General features: G+C 57.7%; 2 protein-coding genes across 2 annotated transcripts in view; one reads left to right on the forward strand and one right to left on the reverse strand.

Annotated features, from left to right (window-relative positions):
* Positions 1–1112: 1112 nt before the first annotated feature.
* Positions 1113–6245, reverse strand: EN1 (engrailed homeobox 1). Its single transcript, XM_060151529.1, has 2 exons — positions 5348–6245; positions 1113–2184 (listed from the first exon to the last, which is right to left on the reverse strand). The coding sequence occupies exons 1-2, from the start codon at positions 6243–6245 to the stop codon at positions 1868–1870; spliced, it is 1215 nt and encodes a 404-aa protein (XP_060007512.1). The 3' UTR covers positions 1113–1867.
* A 4620-nt stretch (positions 6246–10865) lies between these two features.
* MARCO (macrophage receptor with collagenous structure) overlaps positions 10866–19563 on the forward strand; it is a 123835-nt gene continuing 115137 nt past the window's right edge. The window contains exons 1-5 of the mRNA XM_060151188.1: positions 10866–10965; positions 12115–12259; positions 12516–12712; positions 12882–12922; positions 13005–13083. Coding sequence (XP_060007171.1) covers positions 10866–10965; positions 12115–12259; positions 12516–12712; positions 12882–12922; positions 13005–13083 — 562 coding nt within the window. The remainder of the gene's footprint in view (positions 10966–12114; positions 12260–12515; positions 12713–12881; positions 12923–13004; positions 13084–19563) is intronic.

A 19563-nucleotide genomic window follows, 5' to 3' on the forward strand; every position in this document is an offset into this window, starting at 1 on the left:
ACACGTGATCACATATACACATGAGGTTTTCGGGACACCTACGTATCTGGCCACACGAGTACAGGTACATACATACATACTACAGAAGACAGGGGAAAACGGAGAGAACAGAATTTACCATTCAAACAAAATCCTGGAGCAAAGGGAGATAAGAAGGGACCTCCTCTTCCTCCCCCTAGTGCCTGAATGGCGGGGTCCAGTGGCTACCCAAGAAGGCTAGGCACCAGGGTCTGGGGCAAGTGTCCAGACATTTCCCTCTATGAAGTCCGGGGGTCCTGGGGGTCCGGGGGGCATGTGTCTGCGCCCCTCTCGGTCAGAAAGCAAGCCAGGCTTTGTTGGGATTGTGAAAGGGACCCTGCTTAGGCTTTGGGTTAGGGGCGAGTCAGGCCTGTGCCCACGTCGGAGGTCGCGGCACAGAGCGATCCGGCAACTGACCGAGGGGCTGCCGCTCTGCATAGCTTCCCAGCATCCGGGCCTCCTCTCCCGGTTTTACGGAGCCAGGAGCTCCGAGCCCCGCGACGCTCGTGTGCCGCCCTCGACCAGCCGTTTCGTCAACGAAATCACTTCTCCAAACGAAGAGCGGGAAGTCCAGGCAGCCCCGAGGCGCCCCTCGCTCAGGAGGGGAGGCAGCCCCTCACCGCTGCCCCGCCCTGGGAAGGCCTTCTGCTTCTAGACGAGAAAACCTCCAGCAAAACTCGCATCAGAAAAAAAGAGACAGAAAGAAAAGAAGTAAAGCTGGAGCGAGGAGCAGGTTGAACCAGAGCAGGCTGCAGCCGGGCTGGTCCTGGCTCTGCGCGGGAGGCAGCCCCAAGAGCCCGGCGGTGTGTCCGAAGTCAGGACTGGGGGCTTCCGGCCTTTGGGCTCCTTTCAAGGCAATCGGAGACCAAGAGTGTCCCTCCAGACCCTCCAAACCCGGGCCATCCCCGGGTCTGGGCCGCCCCTATCACCGCGCCTCCCTGGCACCCCGTATTCATTGTGTGGTGTTGGATCTTAAGGCTCGGCCGAGCCGCCGCGGCTCCCAGCCCGGTGAGCGCGCGCTGTGCGCCGGGCCGCCGTGTGCCTGCGCCCTCGCCCTTCCCCAGCCCGCAAAGAGGAGGGCCGCCAGCCGCTCGTGAGCACAGTGTACACTTTATTTCAGACTACAGGTTTCTGAACATCATAAAATCTTTGGCTTGTAGCGGCGGTTCAGTCTCGCAGTCTGTGGGGTCGTATTTCTCAACAAGTCTCCGGAAAACGAAAGGGGTGGGGGGCAGGACAGACAGACCGACAGAGGGGGCCGGGAGAAGGGCAGACACGCGAGGAAGCACACTCTCACGCACACAAAGAAAAGTCCCAGAGAAACGAGGGCCAGCGATGCGGGGCGGGAGGCACCGGAGAAGCAGTAACATTCAAAAGAAAACGAAACTGGGCCGGGGGCAGCGAGGCGGAGGCGGGGGATAAAATAATTATAATAATTATAATAATTATAACAATAATAATAAAGGAGATTAATAAAAAGTCCAGCAAATAGAGATCGCTACACATAATTCTTTTCCTTACCTGAAATTAAATATATACAAGGTCGTAAGCGGTTTGGCTAGATAGAGCTTTAAGGAGTTCGCAGTTTCGTCCCTTATACTGTGAAGAGAGAACTGATCTGATTTTTCGATAGCACCTGTCCAAGTCTTTCTCCCTTTGGAAAAATGTCTCGTTCCAACGCGACTCTCCGTCCTGGGGACCCCTTTCTCTCTCTTTTCCCTGTTGTTCCCTTCCTCCTCCTTTGCGCTGATTATTTCTCCCCGGGCGTGGGGCCGGCAAGGCGGCGGTGGCGGTACCAGGAGGGGGCGCGGGCGCGGCGGCCGGACCGCGCGGCCCCTGCCGGCGGCGGCTACTCGCTCTCGTCTTTGTCCTGGACCGTAGTGGTTGAGTGGTTGTATAGTCCCTGCGCCATGAGGTGCAGCGCCAGGCCGTTCTTGATGCCCGTGGCTTTCTTGATCTTGGCGCGCTTGTTCTGGAACCAGATCTTGATCTGGGACTCGTTGAGGCTGAGCTCCTGGGCCAGGGTCTGCCGCCGCTGCTCGGTGATGTAGCGGTTCGCCTGGAACTCCGCCTTGAGTCTCTGCAGCTGCTCGGCCGTGAACGCCGTCCGCGGCCGCTTGTCCTCCTTCTCGTTCTTCTTCTTCTTTAGCTTTCTGGTGCGTGGACCTGCAGCGGCAGAGAGGGACGGGTGGGAGGTGGGGACGGAGGGCAGAGGGGAGGGGGAAGAGGGCAGAGGAAGCCGTGAGAATTGCGGAGCCGAGCGGGGATCGCGCCCCGCGCTTCCTGGGCGCTAGCCGAGGCCCCGCTGCCGCCGCCCCCCACCTATCACCCTCGCCCGCTAGCCCCTAGATCAATCGGCTGGCTCCTGGGGTCACTGGGTTCCCCTCTGGGATGCCCGAGGGTCACGGAGGCAAGTTGGCCGAAGTTGTGTGTGCACCCACACCCCAGTTCAGCACAGGAGAGCCGTGTGATAGGCTTAAATCACAGAGTCCAAGATGGAGAGATATTTGGAGCTCCATCCAGCCCAACCCAGAGTTGGAGATCGGGGGCCTGCTGTCTTCACAGTCCCGGAATAAAAAGAGGCTCAACACTGTAGTAGTAAAGACACTAGGACGGGATTGCCCTGGGGAAATCGCCAGCCTGAAAGCCAATCGTCTCCCCCTCCTCAAGAAGCGCACCTACACCCACACACCTACAACAAGACCCCATCTGCTTGTAGCTTTCGACTCCAGAAAACAAGGGGATAAGGAGGGCGCTGTGAGAAACCTGTCTAGCTCCAAAGTATTCAGCATCTGCTCTCTCGACCTGTTCTTCTGTCCCTGTGGTCTAAAACGAAGCCCTTTTATAGGGTCCCAGGAAGACGCTGACCACCCGTTTCCCTGAAAAGGGAGAAAAGGCCTTCACCCGGTTGTATGCCTTACCCACGTGCCCTGCCCTGAGTTCTCTGTTTTGTCCTTTGGATGGTGCCAGTAAGAAAGAGAGGGCCCTCCCCATTCCTGCACCCAGCAGCACAGGCACGGCTCCCTCACCTCTCTTTTGGACACAGAAGCTGCAATTTCAGGATTGAAGACTGAATAACAAAAGCAAGCCAGAGCCGCTTTCCCTGCCCACCTATTCGCACGGTTATTTATCCACGAGCAAAACAGGGGCAGAGGGACACAGAGAGTGGGGCAATCCCGACAAAAATCTGTGCTTTGCCTCTAAGACGGGTATAGGAAGAGGCCACAGGAAACCTTCCTAGGAAAGTGAAGTGTCCCTCAGAACCTAGTCTGCGAAGAGGGCTGCCATGGAGCCCAGCCCTGAGGAGAAAAGGGAAAAGACAGGAAGCTGACTCTAAAGCCTGCACCTCTGCCCATCAGCCTGCACACCCAAGCCTCCTGGAGTTTCCTTGCTGGGCCCTGTCATGCTTATGGGAGCTTCCTGAGTCAAGTGAAGTCCCTGTCAGGGCTGTTAACCTATAAAACTGTCTGGAAGAAGCATCTTCCCCGGCATCTCCAAACCTAGCAACAGAGGGGCAAACTGGGCAGCTGGCTTCTGGGGCAGACCAGCGCTGGGGTCACCAGCTGTCCTGTGACAAAAGAGTCCAGGCCTGGCCGCCCCGCAAGTCCGGGCTGGGGTTCGTCTCCCTGAACTGCTCATGCAGGAGAAGGAGCCAGCACCCTGCCTCCCCAGGCTCGTAAGAAGAAAGCAGCCAAGAACAAAGACAAGGCCCACTCCTGAGCCCGGTGCAGAAAGCACTGGGAGGCGGGGTGGGACGGGAGGAAGGCCTTGGTGTAGTGTAGTCATTAGCCTAGCGAGCAGAGATGGCCCAGGAAATGTGTACATCCTCAGAAAGAGCCTGCTTGCGCGTTGTGCGTCCCGGACGTGGTTAGAGTGTTGTTGTTGGTGTGTGTGTGTGTGTGTGTGTGTGTGTGTGTGTGTGTGTGTGTGTGTGTGTGTGTGTGTGTGTGTGTGTGTGTGTGCGCGCGCGCCCGCGCGCAGAGGGAGGAACACTTGTAATAAAATCGTAGCCTCCTGGCCAGCCCGAGCCTCACGGCCTGACAGCTCAATCACTCTATCCATCAGGCGAGTCAATCAAAGCAGCTTTTCGGAGGTTCAGGGAGCCCGTGTCAATAACGGGGCTCGAGATGGCGGGGGCTGATAGCGCGCATCGATCCGCGCGCAGCCGGCAGCGGTGCGGAGGCGGAGACCAGCCAGAGTAGAGCGGCGCACCGCTACGCCGTACCCTGCCTCCTGCCAGACCCCGCTGGCCGGAACCCCAATCGGAGGCCAAGAACCCCTGCTGCCCTCCTCTTGGCTCCCACCGGTCTCCCGGGAGCTGCAGTCCGGGGAGGCGGGCAGGCCGCAGCCTCCTCTCCCGGGGCCTAGCGGCTGTCCCACAGTAGGTCTCAGATTGGGGTTCTCGAAGCGCAAGGAGTATGTGGGTAAAGGGCCGAAGGAAAATCGAGAAAAACGGGCCTATGGCTGACAGAAATCTGCTATCTGGCAGACGTGCGAAAGGAAGGAGTGAAAGAAGGAAGGGGCAGGGCCGGGAGGATGTGCGAGGCGTGCTTTGGAGAATCTGGGGCAGAGGGGTCTCTCATGCCCTCGGCCCAGCTTTCTGACCTGAGCCTGACCTGTCTTCTCTCCCACTGTCTGTCTGTCAGCTCTAGAAAACCAGGGGCCAGGGGCTCTCGGCACCCACCGTTTCAGCAACTGCCCTTCCCTGAATTCCACCCACCCGGGTCAGATTCTCTTGGCTACCCGGCCTGGGGAAGAGGGACAGCGATCTGACGCGTTTCTCTCTCTTCCTGTGTCTCCTTAAATCTATCTCTATGCAAGTGAGCTCTCCGCAGAAAATATCGATATGGTGTTTGTGTCTGTAAGAACACAAAGTGAAGATTATTACTCTAATGACAGCTTTGTTCGATTTCGGCCTCCGCAGGACGAGGCTGGCGGGATTTCAGACCCAGATTTCTAGGCCCACCTTCTCGCTGATTCTAAAAACCCCTTTCCCTGGACGGAAAAGCAATGATTGCTTGTGTCTTTCCTAAGAATAATAAAGGTAAAACACAAAGAAGGCCGGAAGGGCTCGGAGTTCAACACCGAAGGATCGAGCTTCCCGTGCCCTGAGCTGTAGCCTCCCGGGAGGTGGCCGCAGTATCCAGGAGCGCAAAACTGGGTGCAGTGCTCGACTGTGACTGGGACCGAGGTCAAGGAGGAGGAAGCAGGCGTGAGAGAAGAGAACGCCCGAGATCCGGCATGCTCTCCCCAACCCGGAGGCTAAGAGTTCTAGGGGCGGCGTCCGCGGAGCCGAAAGGCACGGCGCAGCCTGGGGCTGGGTACTCACCGGAGGACGGACGATCCGAGTAGCGCGTGCAGTAGACCCAGGCGGGCCACACGAGGGGCTGCTGCGAGTCAGTTTTGACTACGGGCCCGCCGTTGGCTGAGCCCATTAGCAGGATGGCCGGGTTGCTGTGCTCCGGGTACTTAGCACCCTGCGCTCCCGGGCTCCCCACGCCGCCTCCACTGCCACCGCCGCTGTCCGAAGGTTTGGCCGCTGCTGCTGCTGCTGCCGCTGCTACGGCCGCCGCAGCCGCCGCCGCCGCCGCCGCCGCCGCCGCCGCCGGGTTCCCAGCTTTGGACGCACCCGCTCCGCCGGAGGTGGCTGGCGGGGAACCGTCGGGTGGGCCACAGTTCGCGTCCGGGGCGCACAGGAGTGAGGCGGCGCCTGGCGCCCTCGTGCCCAGCGGGTGGACAGGGTCTCTACCTGCGCCGGTCTGGCCTCTGTCACGCTCGACCCGACCTCCTCCTGCGCCTCCTCCGGCCGCCGCCGCCGCCGCCACCAGGAGCTGCGGCGGCGGCTGCTCCTTTTTGCAGCCGAAGTCCGGCCTCAGGATGTTGTCGATGAAAAAGTTGGTGGTGCGGTGCAGCTGGGCCGCGGGCTGCGGCTGGTGAGCAGGCGCCGCGAGATGCTGCTGCTGCGGCGGCGGCGGCGGCGGGGGCGGGGGGTGCGGGGGGAGATGCGGGTGGTGGGCCAGGGGCGGCAGGCAGGGCGCCGCGGGCGGCGAGGGGGGCGCGGGCTGCGGAGACACCGGCACGCTGTCTCCATCGCTGCCGCTGCTGCCGCTGGCGCCGGGGCTGAGGCTCAGGCTGAGGCTGCCGGGGGCCGCCGCCGCCGCCACTGCCGCCGCCGCGCCGAGGCCCGAGTCGCGCTGACTTTTAGGTTCCGGCTGCTGTTCTTCCATGCTCGGCCGCCCCGCCGCCTCGGCCGCCGCGCCGGCCCCCGCCCCCCCCGCCTCGCTCCCCACCCCACTTTGCCAGCGGCCCGTGGGGGTGCGCGGAGGAAGGAGGCCGGCGAAGCCCCAGCGAAGGCACGGGGCGGGTGCAGAAAGAAAAGCCCAGGCGCCTGGCCTGGATCGCTCGCTCTTATCGAGCAGATCTCGCTGTCTCTCCCTCTAATTTGTAGACATCCAGATATGGAGACACTTGGCTATTTCTTTTTTCTTTCTGCAACCAGATTCAATGATTTGTTTTAAATGGGGAGTAAGCTACGGCCAAAAAGAGAGGAAAAAAATAAAAAAAGGAAAGGAAAAAGAAAGCAATAAAAAAGAAAAAAATCTCCAAGATTTTTTTTCTTAAAGATAAAAAATAGTCTTTAAAGTCTAGCCATCTTCCTAGGCAGTACTGAGGGGTTTGACTTCCCCGAGTGTCACGCTCAGCTGTGCCCAGAGCGCGAGGCTGGCAGCGCCTTTAATCGCCTTTGCTTTTTTTGCAGGGAGAGCGCGTCTCCGCCAGCGCCGGGGCTGCCTCTTTTTTTTTTTTTTTTTTTTTTTTTCAAATCTCTGACAGCTCGGATCTTTGCTCAAACTCTCTCGCTTAAAAAAAAATCACCCAGGCACACTTTTTGCCTTCAAACCGGAAGCACGTGAGTCAGGGCCGCACGTGTGCGGGGCCAATGGCGAGCCAGGACTCGCGCTGACACCCGGGCCTCGGCCCAATAGGCGCGCGCGGGACTTTGCGGATAAATAATCCGGGGGCGGCGGCCGCTGGTGGACAGGGGGCGCCGCGGCGCTGGCCCCGCGTGTCCGGCCCGCCCTCCCCAACCCGCACCCGAGCCCCTCCCCCTCTTTCAGGCCAGGACCGAGGAACGGGCAAAATAGACCGAGGAGTGTTGGATTTCGGGGTGTAGGCAAATAGGGAAGCAACTCCATAAACAACTTGTTGGAGAAATGCAGGATTACGGGTGCGTGCGCGCCGGGCGCAGGGTCAGGAGACAGGGGAATCGGCTCTTTTGGCAACCCCCATGCCTAAGAAGCAGACTTTTATTTTATTGCTCTGGCTTTTTCTTGCTGTTATTAAGGGTGAAAGGTTGCTGTCTCTGTCGGGGTGTGCCTGTATGGTGTATGTGTGTGTGTGTGTGTGTGTGTGTAGTGGAGGGGGAGGGGTGAGACGAGGAGGGTCGGAGATGTGAAACAGACCTAGATTTGGTTACTTTCAGAGGAGCAGTTTATTTTTAACAAATAGCAAACCCCGAGGCCAGCTGCGTCTAGCTAGCACCGTCTGTTTGAAGGTCTGTAGTGTATGCTGGCCGGCTGCACTGCGTGTCCTTCCCGGGATATCCGTACCCATGCCTTTCCCTGGCGGGACCTTCGACAACCCCGAGCTGTCCTGCCGCCGTAAAGCCAGGCCCAGAGGGCGCGAGAGAGTCCGAGCGCCAGTCCTTCCCTGGCCGCTGGAGTCGAAGCTGTCCCATCGGCCCCTAGGCCAAGCAAGTCAGGGTGCGGATACCCGCGAGGCCCCGGCTTTTGGCTCAGGGCAACCTCCGTGTTAGATTTCCCTGCAAAGTGAAATCAAGCAAGTGAAAGTACTGCACCCCAGGTATTTGCCCTAGCCTGCTGGACAGCGAGTTTCCCCCGGTGGCCCAGATTTTCCTAGGATTGCTCCCGACTCCGTGGAGGCCTCTCGTTCTAGCCCAGAATATTCTTCCCAGGCTTTGGGGGGAACTGCAGGGGCTCCCGCCGCTCCCACGCTCACAGGGATTCATCTCCAGTCGCTGGGCTCTTTTTCGCCGTTTCCTGGTCGAGGCACCCCAAAAGTTTTCCCACTGCGAGGGACAGGGTAGGGGAAAGTGAGGCATTGGACATCTGCGGGGTTTGTCTGACGAGCCTTTTTGGAGGGCCAGGATCCGACTGTGTGCTGAAGCCTTCGGTTCGAGAGTAGCTGGAAAAACTCCAGCAACTGAGGCCTCCGCGGGGATGTTGTCTCGGAGCTCCAGCAAGCCTCTCGCTCTGACCACCATCCTTAACTGGGACAGCGGAGTAAGGATCTCTTTGGGGATGTTGTCTAGCGGAAACATGCAAAATAATCCCCTGTACCCAGAAAAGTCACAGAGGGTTAGGAAGAAAATAAAACGAAAAATCACAATCAGCCGAACCACCGCCCTAGCCGAAGTTTCTCAAAGGGGCTGGTGGAGAGCGGGAGTTCGTACAGCTGGCTGCATCTTCGGGTCAGCCGAGGGTCTTCCGAAACTCGGGCTCTCAGAGTTCCTAGTTGGACCTTCTCGGCGGCTCGGGGGCAGCGAGAACCACTTTCCGAAACGCTGCGCTAAAGCAGGCCCGACGTGATCTACACAAACCTCCCAAGTCGGCCTCCAACTGCACCTCCCGGGTCCTCCTCAGTTCTACACCCAAGGGCTCCCCGAAATCTCCCGGTGCCTCCACCCTTTCTCCCCGAAATGGGGGTGGGATTTTATTTATATTTAAGTTCGCAAAATTGAAATCTTTATCCCGCAAGCGAGCGTGGGTACTTAATTAAATTCTAATTAGGACACTATCAATATCCTATTTAGCCGCGTAGCTTTTGTGCGCTGCGGTCCCTTTCAGCGCCGTAAATAGGGTCTCGACGCCTTATCTCGCCTGCAGGAGACGCCTCGAGAAGGGCTGCGGAAGATAATTTATAGGTTTTAATTACTCTTCATTCCGCCTGATCAGCTTGGCGTTCATCACAGGCCTGTGAATAAAACCCTGGTCAAAAGCTCTGTCACATCGCGCTGGCAAGACGCTTAATCAAAGTGAGCGGCCCCGCGCGCCGCGCGGCCCGGCTCCTCCACGTAATTTCCAGCCAGCTGATAAAGCCAGCTGAATAATGCGGCGGCCCTTTGGAGACACCATTTACAGAAATGACTTTATTGACGGCTTAACGTCGGTAATTCATTTTACCTTTCATGTAGTGGAGCCCGGATTTGTTACAGTAATGGGATGATAAATGCACCCGCAGCCCGCGAGCTCCGGCTGGATTAGGCGGCGCTCTGCGCGCTGGCTCGCCCCCCACCCCGGTCCTCCCCCAGGCCAGGCCTTCTCCGGATGCTCGGCACCTAGAGCCGCCTGCTCTCCGTGACCCCCATCCGAGCCCACGCCCTCCTCTACCTCCTGAAAATGGACATATTATTGGGAACTCGGTGTTAGCGGTTTGGTGTCCTGGCAAGCCTGACAGTCAGGTGTCAGAGTGAGCAAATGTTGACCCAGGTGGGTGTGTGAGGGTCCAGAGGACTCACAGTGAGCCCGGGACCGTGCCTGTGGGTGAGGAAATACGGGCAGGGTGAGTTGTGTGTACAAGCATGTGGGTAAAGGGGTTAGGTGTGTGTGGAGCAATGTGTGTGCACATGTGAGTACACGTTTGTGGCAGTCCTTTTGGGGGTACTGGTTTGTGCCTTTGAGAATTAAGGAATGTCTTCCAACTTGATAGAGTCCAGGTAGGGAGGTGGGCTGGCAGGAAGCAGGTTGGGGAAATTTACGCAAATGGAATGGAGCCCTTTTCTCCAAATGCCCTCTGCTCCTGGGCCAAAGATATGGAAGTCTGGAGACAAACGGTGCCCATTTCCATTACCTGAAGTTCTGAGCTGTGCAGCTCCGCTGGGGTAAGATGGCCCACAGGAGGCCACTGACCTAGCTACACCTCTGCAATAAATTGACTGTCCCCAAGTTCCACTTCCATACCCAGCCCACATAAAAGTGGAGAAGGACGAGAAATAAAAGAACTTTAAATGCCAAAGGGGGGATTTCTTTCCCTACTTCAATGAAGGAAGAAGGGAGCCCAAAGAGGCTTTCAATAGCGGAGGGTGGGGTAAGAAAGACAGGGGGACTCCCCAAAATTCCTGCCTCCCTCCCACTCCCAGACTTCCTCTATTGCAGCTAACCAGGGCCTTCCACTGAGCAAAAGGCACCTGGCCAAACCGAGGCGGGAGTATTTGTGTGTCTGCGGGATGCTAGAGAAGTATGGGGATCAAAATGATGAGGGGGTGATGATGAATGCTTCTCACAGTGAAGGCTGGGATACTGTTCCTTTGTTTCCCAATCTTGCAAAAACTACTTATGGATATGGAGGGTGGCCCTTGGCTGTGAAGGGTAGGAGCCTGTATTCGTGTCTATTTGCTTGTATATGTGAGAACCAAAGAGAGAGGAATGAGTCCATGAAAGCATTGTTTGTGTGTCTGTGTGTTTGTGTGCATGGCTGGAGGCTCGTGTATGTACACATCAGTGTGTACCCCCGAGTCTGCGCCACCAGTTGGGCATGGAGAAATGTGTTTCCTGAGGGTTTTGGTGTACGCTGTTCAGGAAAGAGAAGTCTCCCTCCATCTCACGTTTCCACAGAACTTTGGATTTCGTTTAGGCAGAGACAAATGTCACGGTCCTGCCTGCTTCCACCTCTCTTTTGTGGATGGGTGTGAGGAGAATTGTGAAAGAAAACCTCGCAGCCTGGCCGGGCGTGCGTGCATTGGGCCGAGAGTGCGAGCGTGTTGCATGCACATGGTGGTAATCGCATTTCGAGTGTAGATCAGATGGCAGTGGGGCCTCGTGGCGCGGGACATGAATGAGTTGTCGCAACACAATAGCGGGCAGCCTTCCTACGGGGACTGGGTGACCAGCGGTTTTGTTGGGAGTGAATGCGAGGAGATTTCTGCTACAAGTGCCGCGGTATTATTATGAGCCGGAAGGTCAGACTATACATCGCAGGTCCCCAAAGCCTATAGACCTTGGGAAATGTAGGGCCTCGAGCCACGTCATTGTACCTGACAGTCCTTTCAATAGACTAATTCAATTAGCGCTTGGGGGTTTGGTCTTCATTTGGAGGCCATAATAATGTGGAGGTGGGTGGGTGCAGGGGGATTCCTTGGGTATTGGTTCTGCCGGAAGCTTGGAGTGGAACTGGGGGAGGCAGGGGAAGGGATAAAGCTGAGGTGGGTGGGGCAGTGCGTGGGAGGCAAACCCTAGAAATAAAATGTTCTGTTGACTCTAGAAATTGGGGCGGCTGCTTTATTTGTAGATAACCTAGAAGATTAGGGTTGGGGGGTGAGGCAGGGAGAATTTCTTTTTTTTTTCTGTGGGCAAGAAGTACAGCCATAAATGTCCAGGTTCCTAGAAAGCCCCCCAAAAGCTTCCTGTGGGAGGTTGTCATCTTTGGGGATTTCAATATTTGGATTTATGCCCCTACCATCCTGCCTCCCCTCAGGGTTTTCTCCCTTTTATCCGAGGGAGGGGCAGTTCACAACACGGATTTTTTTGTTCTAGAATCAGTTTTTGTTTTGGGGTGCTTTTTCCCCTTTAAAGCCGGACAACAGAGAAAATTAAGCCCTTTCTCCGCTTGACTGTGGGAAATGGGGGAAACATCTCAGTGACTCCCGAAAATCGAGCACGGGGTCGGCTCCTGACATCCCGGACACCAGGGCGCAGACACCAGACCCGTCGCTGCCGGCGGGTTGCCTCATCGGCTTAGGGCTGCTCGGGCTCGGATTCACCTTCTCCTCGGTATCCCCAAACCGCCCTAAAGCTGCACCACGCAGCCAGCCATGCCCCCCGGAGCCGGGAATTTTAGAGCTCATGGCTCCCGAAAGCAAGGCGACTACATACACTCCTCTCTATATTTTTCACTTTAATCAGACATCCTGCTTTTCTCCTTACATTGAATTCCACCCAAACCCCAGAATCGAAACCCTAATGTTCGCACCCTGCCCCGCCTAAAAAAGAAAAACTCGGAGTAAATTCAACTGCTACGCTCGAATTTTCTTCTCTCCTTTATTTTGCTTTTCGCCTTCTCTCACTCCCTCCTCCTCCCCAGAAGGTTCCCAGAGCCTGGCGATCCCCAGGCCTAGGGGGCCCCCTGCCCACCCAGGTCCCCACCTGTCCGAGTGGCGGCTCCTGCCTCGATCCGGCTCGGCGCGGGTCAGGGTCCACACCGCCTGGCCTCGGGAGTGTGCACGCCGGTGGGTACCGCTGTGAGAGGGAGCGAGGAGGCACCAGCGTGGCTTCCGGGTTCTGCTGCCCCCCTCGGCTGAGTCCGTGCTCCCCGGGAGGTCCAGACCCAACTCCAAAGGTGTGGTCAAAAATATAACTCAAGAAGAGAAGAAAACACCCACGATATCCAAGTCCTTCGCATAGAAGTGCCCCTGTGGTTCCAAAACCGTGTTCTCTGGCTCGCCCCAGAGTTAGCAGTCATCCTTCTTCCCTCGACTCCTATAGGGGTGAGGGCTGGTCCCAGGGCTCTTGTCCCACTGACCCGGGAAGAGGAAGCAGAAGTCCGCGCACCCGGCTCTCGGCGCTCCGGCTCCCGGCCGGCGCCTTCCCGCCGCCCTCCCCGCTGGCCCCGGAGCACGAGCCAGGCCGCGCCCCCCTTTCGTTCTCCGGGGTGCAGCCTCCCGACCCCCTCCCCGGGGAGGGTGCGGGGAGGACCCCGGGTTCCCACCGAGATCGGCGCTGCGGGGAACTGGTGGGGAGGTGAGGGAGGGAAAAGTTTGGGCTGGAAGTGGGGCGGGTGGGGAAGGGAAGTCTGGCGTGCCTGGGAGAGGAGAGGGAAAGAGGGGCGAGCACCCGCGTGCCTCCCCCCAGCCCCCGGCCCCACCTCCGAGCTCAGACTGGATCGCGTGCGGGTGAGGTCGGCGGTGGGGGGGAGGGGTCACTGCAGTGTCGAGGCCTTCTCCGGCCACCTTCTCTGTCCCCGGGCTCCTGCAGAAACCGGAGTGGGGGCCGACCGTGCGGCCGGGCGCCTGCGTGTTTGTATGTGACTGTGTGTGTGAGAGGCCCCGGGTGGGTGCGTGTGTACGTGTGTGCCAGTGGGCACGAAACGGTTGTGTGCATTTTTCGTGTTCCTCCAACCCTTGCGTGCTTGCGCTGTGTCCGTGTGTGCAAGTGTAAGTGTGTGCATGGGCTCTGCGCCGGTGGCTGTGCTTGTGCGTGGCCACGTGTACAGTCTCGGTGTGTGCGTTTGTGCGCCAGCTGGGAACCTGAGAGCGACTCCCTCCGACCGAGGCTCTGCAAGTGAGGTGTGTGAAAGAGCAACGATCAGAGGGCTCTGACCCCCAAATCTCCCCTACCACCACTCCCCCGCCCCCATCATTGAATTATGCAAAGGCAGAAGGAAGTAGTTGTGTAAATCCTGATTAAAATAGCCACTGGTTTTCTGTTCCCCACCAAAACCCACCTGTGCAATCCCTAAGCCCTAAGGCCCCACTGGGGGAAGAGCGGGCAACACGTGGCAAGGTCAACATCAAAGGGACCTCGGGGAGAGAATAGCCCCAAAGCCCACTCCACAGATGAGGCAACTGAGGCCCAGCGCCGGAAAGGGACTAGGTCAGGGTCCCACAGAGGCCGTCAGAAACCTTGGACATCTGAGTTTTGTCCCGCGGCCTAAGTGCCAGATGAGAGCGTGGTCTCCTTCCCGCGCCTGCCAACCCCATTCCATTCTCCTCTAAGTAAGGTGTATTCTCTCCCCAATCTGTCTGTGAGGTAGAAGAGGCAGCATCTCTTGGCGCTGGGAATGCAGTGGGAGGCGAGGGGGAAACACGATCCCTCCCTTCGTCGGTCCCACTGGAGGGCGTTACTGTTCCTGCTCCCACGGGGGGGGGAGGCGGGGCGGGGTCTAGCTGCTTCCTCTCCACCCCCCCCCTCGCCTTCGGAACTTTCCAGGCGTGAATGGTGCTGTTAGGGGTGGGAGGTCAGTGAGAGGAAGGCTGGCCTCATGGGCAGTGGGCGGGGGGAGGGATGGAATACGGACCCCAAAGCCATTCCGGGCACGTCCCTCCCCTCCCGCACCAAGGACGCCCGCCCCAAAATTGTTATGCAAAGGAGTCAAGTCTGTGATCTTCTGGCGATCAAAGCGGCAAAACCAAATATTAGAAGAGAAGTCAATAATGGATGAGCAGATTAAGAAACCCATCTCGAGGACAATTATCGTCGCAATTGAAAAAGCGCCGGGCTTCCCTCCTCCCCCCCTGCCCCAATATTAAAAGAAAAAAATAAAAAGTAGGTGGAAGAATGGGGCCTGGGGATAGTGGCAGAGGAGGGCAGCCGCCGAGCGTGCGTGAACGAGCGGGTGCGTGGAGGCGCTCGTAGAGGGGAGATAACGCCCCCTACACCCCACCAGGGGGTGACCCTATTGGGTCCCGGTGTTTTCTCTGGCCAAGTGCGCAGAGCCTTACCCTCTGCCCTCAAAGGTCTTTGGCCTCTTAAAAGAGAGCGTGAGGCCACTCTGAGCCGAAGCGCTAGAATCAGAGTTTCTAGGGTCTTTCTTTTCAGAGCCTCCGGCACCCAGCCTGAGTCCCCCGGCTGCACCCCCTTTCTGTCCGTTTTCTTTCGGGAGAGGGACCCTAGGCAGATGGGTAGGGCAGGGAGCCGGGTCTTACGGGCGCGGGCGGATTCCCGGCCGGTTTTCCTGTGAGGAACGCGCCACCTATCGGTGCTATCGGAGAACTGCACCCGTGTGGTGCTCCCGGGCCCGCGAGGCTGTCTGGGGGAGGTTGGATTTGACCTCCCGGGGCCGGGAGAACCAGACCCTTTCCTGACAGTAGACACCTGACTGGGGACAGACTACGGGATTCCCGGAAGGGGATCCTTCCGGGAATCCCCTCGCCTCATGAGAGCTAAAGTGGAGAGAAAAGCCCACGAGGGGCTCTTAGCTCTGTGATTCCTAAAGCAGAAACGCCTGCGTTCCAGTGGGATGGGCCCTGCGTTGGGAGTCACGACTGGATTCCTTTGACGCCTCTGCCTACCATGCGACCTTGGGAAGGCCCCCGGTTTTCTCCGGGCCTGTTTCCTTACTCGTAAACGGAGAGAACTGGATTATACTGATCCCCTCTCGACTCTGACCTTGAATCTAACATTGAATCTAAGCAGGATATGTAGACACCTGTGTCTTGTATTTGTTTCTAGCTCTTAATAGATTCCGGACCTTTATATGCCATTTATATCCTAATCTCTTATACATATTTAATGTATACCTGCTTCAGTTAATATTACTGTTTTCTCAGTTGTCCAAAGATTTCATTTGAGTGGGGTCAGGACAGTTCTTGGCCCGAATAATCCTGATACATGCCCCTTTACTTAAACTTGAAAAAAACATCTAACAGGAAAACTTCGTTCACTTTGCAGTGTGGACACTGCTGGGGAGGACTGGTGTCATGGGGCCAGGGAGAACATAATGGACACACATGTGGGAAGGTTAGGAGAGAAGACTCAGGCCCTGGATTGCGGTCAGTGTCAGAGAGGACCCGGAAGGACAGAGGCTAGACGGAACTAGAGAGACGGCTGAAGCCATGGACACTCTGAGACCCCTGGGGTGGGGTAGGGGGTAGCTCTTGACCGGAGGCTCCTTGATAGATGGTGCCGCAAGAGCAGTACAGGCAGAGACCAATGTAGGATAGCTCAGACCTTAAGTCAGTTCCCCTTGAACTCTCCATGAAATTAATAAAGAACGGAAAGAGGGTGTGGGAGACAATATTTTGCTCTAGTTCCCCGGAGATCTCTTATGACTTCTGCTTGGAGTTCCGGGTTTGTGTAGCGGAGGGAAGCGAGGCTTCCGGCTGTGGGTCCTTTCCTCAAGGCATGGAGCTCGAGCTTGAGACAGCCTGCCTCTGCCCAGGTTAGACGTGCCCACTGGGGAGCCCCCAAACGGTCCGCACCTGACAGAGCAGCAGGCAGGCCCACTAGCCTCATCTTCAGCTCCTGAGTGGCCAGTGGCAGCGCGCAAGGCCAGATCGGCTGCATCCGACGACAGCTGAGCGAAGGAGCGCATCCCCTCCTCTAGGAATAGAAATTCCCCTTGGGACACCCAGAGGGGCTGCCGCTTTGAACCTGGGACCCATTGCTTTCGGAATGGAGAGGACGCTTCTGGTCTTTCGATCCGCGAGTCCAGGAATCGTTACGGGCTGCCGGCTCCTCGGAAGTGGTGAATTTCAGCGTCTTGACAACCGGCGCACAGTGCGATTCAGGGCCAGGGGTTAGTGTTCTTATTTGGAGATGGGAAAATCAAGGGTCTGGTCACTTGTCTTGGTGAACGTGAAACGAGGCCTTGAGGGGTCAGTTGGTGGCGTAGCCCTGACGTCCTAGCGGTCTGTGCGGCTCAGAATTTTTCTCCCGCTTCCGCGAGGTCGAGTCGCGTTAGTGGCCGGCGTGGGGAGGGCGGGGCGGTTGGTGGTCCCGGTTCTCCGCGGAACTCACACAGCAAGGGCGGTTTCCCAGCCCCTCAGACCTGACCCGTGGAATTCCGGACTTTGCGTCCCCTGGCCTCGGTGTTGAAGCCCTGTTGGTTGCCACCCTGCTAAGCCAGGTCGGCCTGGGAAATGGGAACTCCAGGCTTGGGCCTAGTACGCACGGCCCGCGCACTGGGGCCCGAGGGGAGCCCTGGGCTGCAGCTGTGGGCTGAGCGGGGAGGCCGCGTGGTCACTGTCTCCCGGCGGAACGAGGAATGGCAGGGATTCCGTGTATATCCCACCACCTCTTGGACTGTCCCAGGCCGGCCAAGAAACCCAGATTTCAGGAATCACAAGACTCCACTGCGGAGAGCTGACCGAGACACGGGAACTTCGTCCGTGCTGGGGCGGAAAACGCCGGTTCCAATGTGCACAGCTCAGACTAACCTCTGTGGCGGGACCGGCATAAGAAAAGGAACGGATTTACTTTGCACTTTTCTCACACTTCACTCAGATGTTGCCGGTCTACAGAGCCATCGGGAGAGACAGAGCGATAAGGAGAGAGATGGCGGGGGTGGGGGGGGGAAGGGGAAAAAGAGAGAGAGAGAGATTGATTGATTGATTAAAGGTCCCCTTTCTCCAAAAGAGGAGATAAGGATGCTGACGAGTCGATAGCCAGCATACATCGGGTGTGCTCTGGACGCAGCTCTAAGCTCTCCATCTGGGTTAGCTCATTTAATCCTTACAGTAACCTATTGAGATATTGTAGCTTCTCCTCTCCAGTTTACAAAGGAGGAAACTGAGGCACGGAGAGCCGTAAAGTAGCCCAAAGGCATGCCCCTAGCAAGTGGAAAATGAAAAGCAGAATCTGTCCGCAGCTCTGGAGGCGCCAGATGGGGACAATCCGCTCAGGGCACTCTCGAAGTCGCCCCCAGGCCGCAGGGAGGGAGCAGGTTATCATCTTCCTCCCGCCGCACCGACGCGAGGCCTCAGCGCTCCCAGGTGCTCTAGGCGGGCAGGATTCCGGCCCTGGGCCAGAGTCTGGCTCCTTCAGGGGAGCCCTCAGCCCGGGCTTCCAGGCCCTCCCCGGGGTAGGCAGATCTCCCATCCTCTGCAGGGACTGGAATCCTCTCCGGGGAGATGACCTTCCGTTTCCATCACTCGGACTGCCTCGCCAGGGAGCAGCGCGGAGGAGGCCGCAGCCACTCATGGCTGTTGTTGGTGCTCTTTCTTCGAGCTTCCAAGCTTAGTGACCTCGGAAGGGGCCCAGACTCGGCCTTGGTTGGCTGCAGCAGGCGGCGGGGGGCAGAAAAGCTGGTCGGGGCAGGACGGAGCTGCTGGGACGCGCCTCCACGCTCAGTGGCTGGTCTCGGCGGCTGCGAGGGTGATCGCCGAGGCCCAGACTTTTACAGACTTGCTTTCAGGCAGCGGACGAGGACCCCGGCTGGGACGCGCAGAGCGCTCGGGTCCCACGCAGAGGACAAGTCCCCGGGCTTCCTCAGACCTGCGCCTCAATTGTCCGGTTCAGGTGATGGGCGTCCCGGCGGCGGTTGAGGCCAGTGGCAAAATCCCGGGGACCCAGCCTTTCCCAGCCGTCAGCCCTGGGGATCGCTCCCCTTCCAGTCCCCACCAGCCCTTCCCACGTCTTGGAGCTGCCTTGACCAGGATGAGTGTGGGAATGGGGAGGAAAGGGCGCGAATCTCTCTCGGGAGGGAAGGAGGGGACCTAGGATAAGAATCGCAGGAGACACAGGTCCATCCCTCTCTACCTTGGCTCCAGGTCACCTGCAGGCCAGGGGAACCTTTGCCGGCCCCCAGAACCTGCAGCTGGTGCTTCGCAGAAGGGGTTGCCATTAATTCTAACTCCCCCGGGCCCTGGTGAGAGGACTTTCCAGGCAGAGGAAAAGGAGGTGGCCTCAGCTCGCTTCGGAAAAGTGCAGGTGGGCTGAGAAGAGGGGGCCGGTGCCGCCCCGGGGTGGTGCGTCCCGCAGCTAACCGCCTGGAGTTTTAGTCTTTCAGCCATGGCTCCCTCCTCTATCTCCTCCCCAGAGCTTTCTCCTTGAATCCCAGGAGCAGAACTAGAGGCCTCGCTGTGAGGTCTTGTCTCTAAGGTGGGATCTGTGGCTTCCCCAGTGAAGCCACTTCTCCAATGAGCAGTGAGCCGAGAATCTGCCCCTTTCACAGCCCAGCTCTGAGGTCCGCCGGCCAGCACCACTCTATTTTAACAAACCTAATTAGGACTCGTCAGATGCTAAAATCTTCCTATCCTATCCAAGGCTGCCCTGGGTCTGGGAATCACGACCCTGTAAATTCACAGTTTGCAAAGAGACTGAAGGTGTCTGTAGTTATGAATGAATGTGGACTTGAACTTGCCTTTTTTTTTTTTTGGAAAGGTGTCTGAACCTTGAGCCCAAACACACCAAAGAGATTCTCCTCCCCACCGCCCCGAATCCCCACTCCGTCCTGGAGGTTACAGTTACCTTGATTGTGGGGTTCTGGGGGTTGGGAGTGCAGAATCTGCAGGGAGTAGGGGAGGTTATTTAACTTGGCTGGGTCACCAGAGGGAAGGAGAGCCAAGAGACAGTGCTGTCATCCCCTCTTCTCCATCAACCTTTAGCATTTATCTCTCCCTGCACCCCAACCCCCCCGTCAGTCTCCCAGCTATCAAGTGTGGACTCGACAAGAATGTTGCAAGGAAAAACTAATTAAGTGGCAGTACAATGCTTTGAAAATATTAAGTGTCATGTAAATGTCTAATGCCAATAATAATCTTGATGGTGGTCATTATGTGCCAGGAAGCACATCCCAGACAACCCAATGCTGAGCCCAAACGTGCGAGTCTAAGAGAATCCCAGGGAACACCCGTCCTTTCTGCTGCAGAGCCCCAGCTCTGAGTGGCCGGGTGTAAGGTGGGGACTCTAGGTCCTGCGCCCATCGCCTGTAAATCACCTGGGTTTAATTCCAGCTGGGAGTCCTAAAGTTACTGCCTTATCTGACACTGGAGCCCATCACCTGTAAAGTGGGAAGTTAGCGATTCCCAGGGTGTGACTACCCCCATGGTGGATTCTGCTTCCTCCAGGCTCTGACAGGCTCCACGGTGTGCTC

This window comes from Lagenorhynchus albirostris, chromosome 6 (genome assembly GCF_949774975.1).
Source record: "Lagenorhynchus albirostris chromosome 6, mLagAlb1.1, whole genome shotgun sequence".
Taxonomy (NCBI): domain Eukaryota; kingdom Metazoa; phylum Chordata; class Mammalia; order Artiodactyla; family Delphinidae; genus Lagenorhynchus; species Lagenorhynchus albirostris.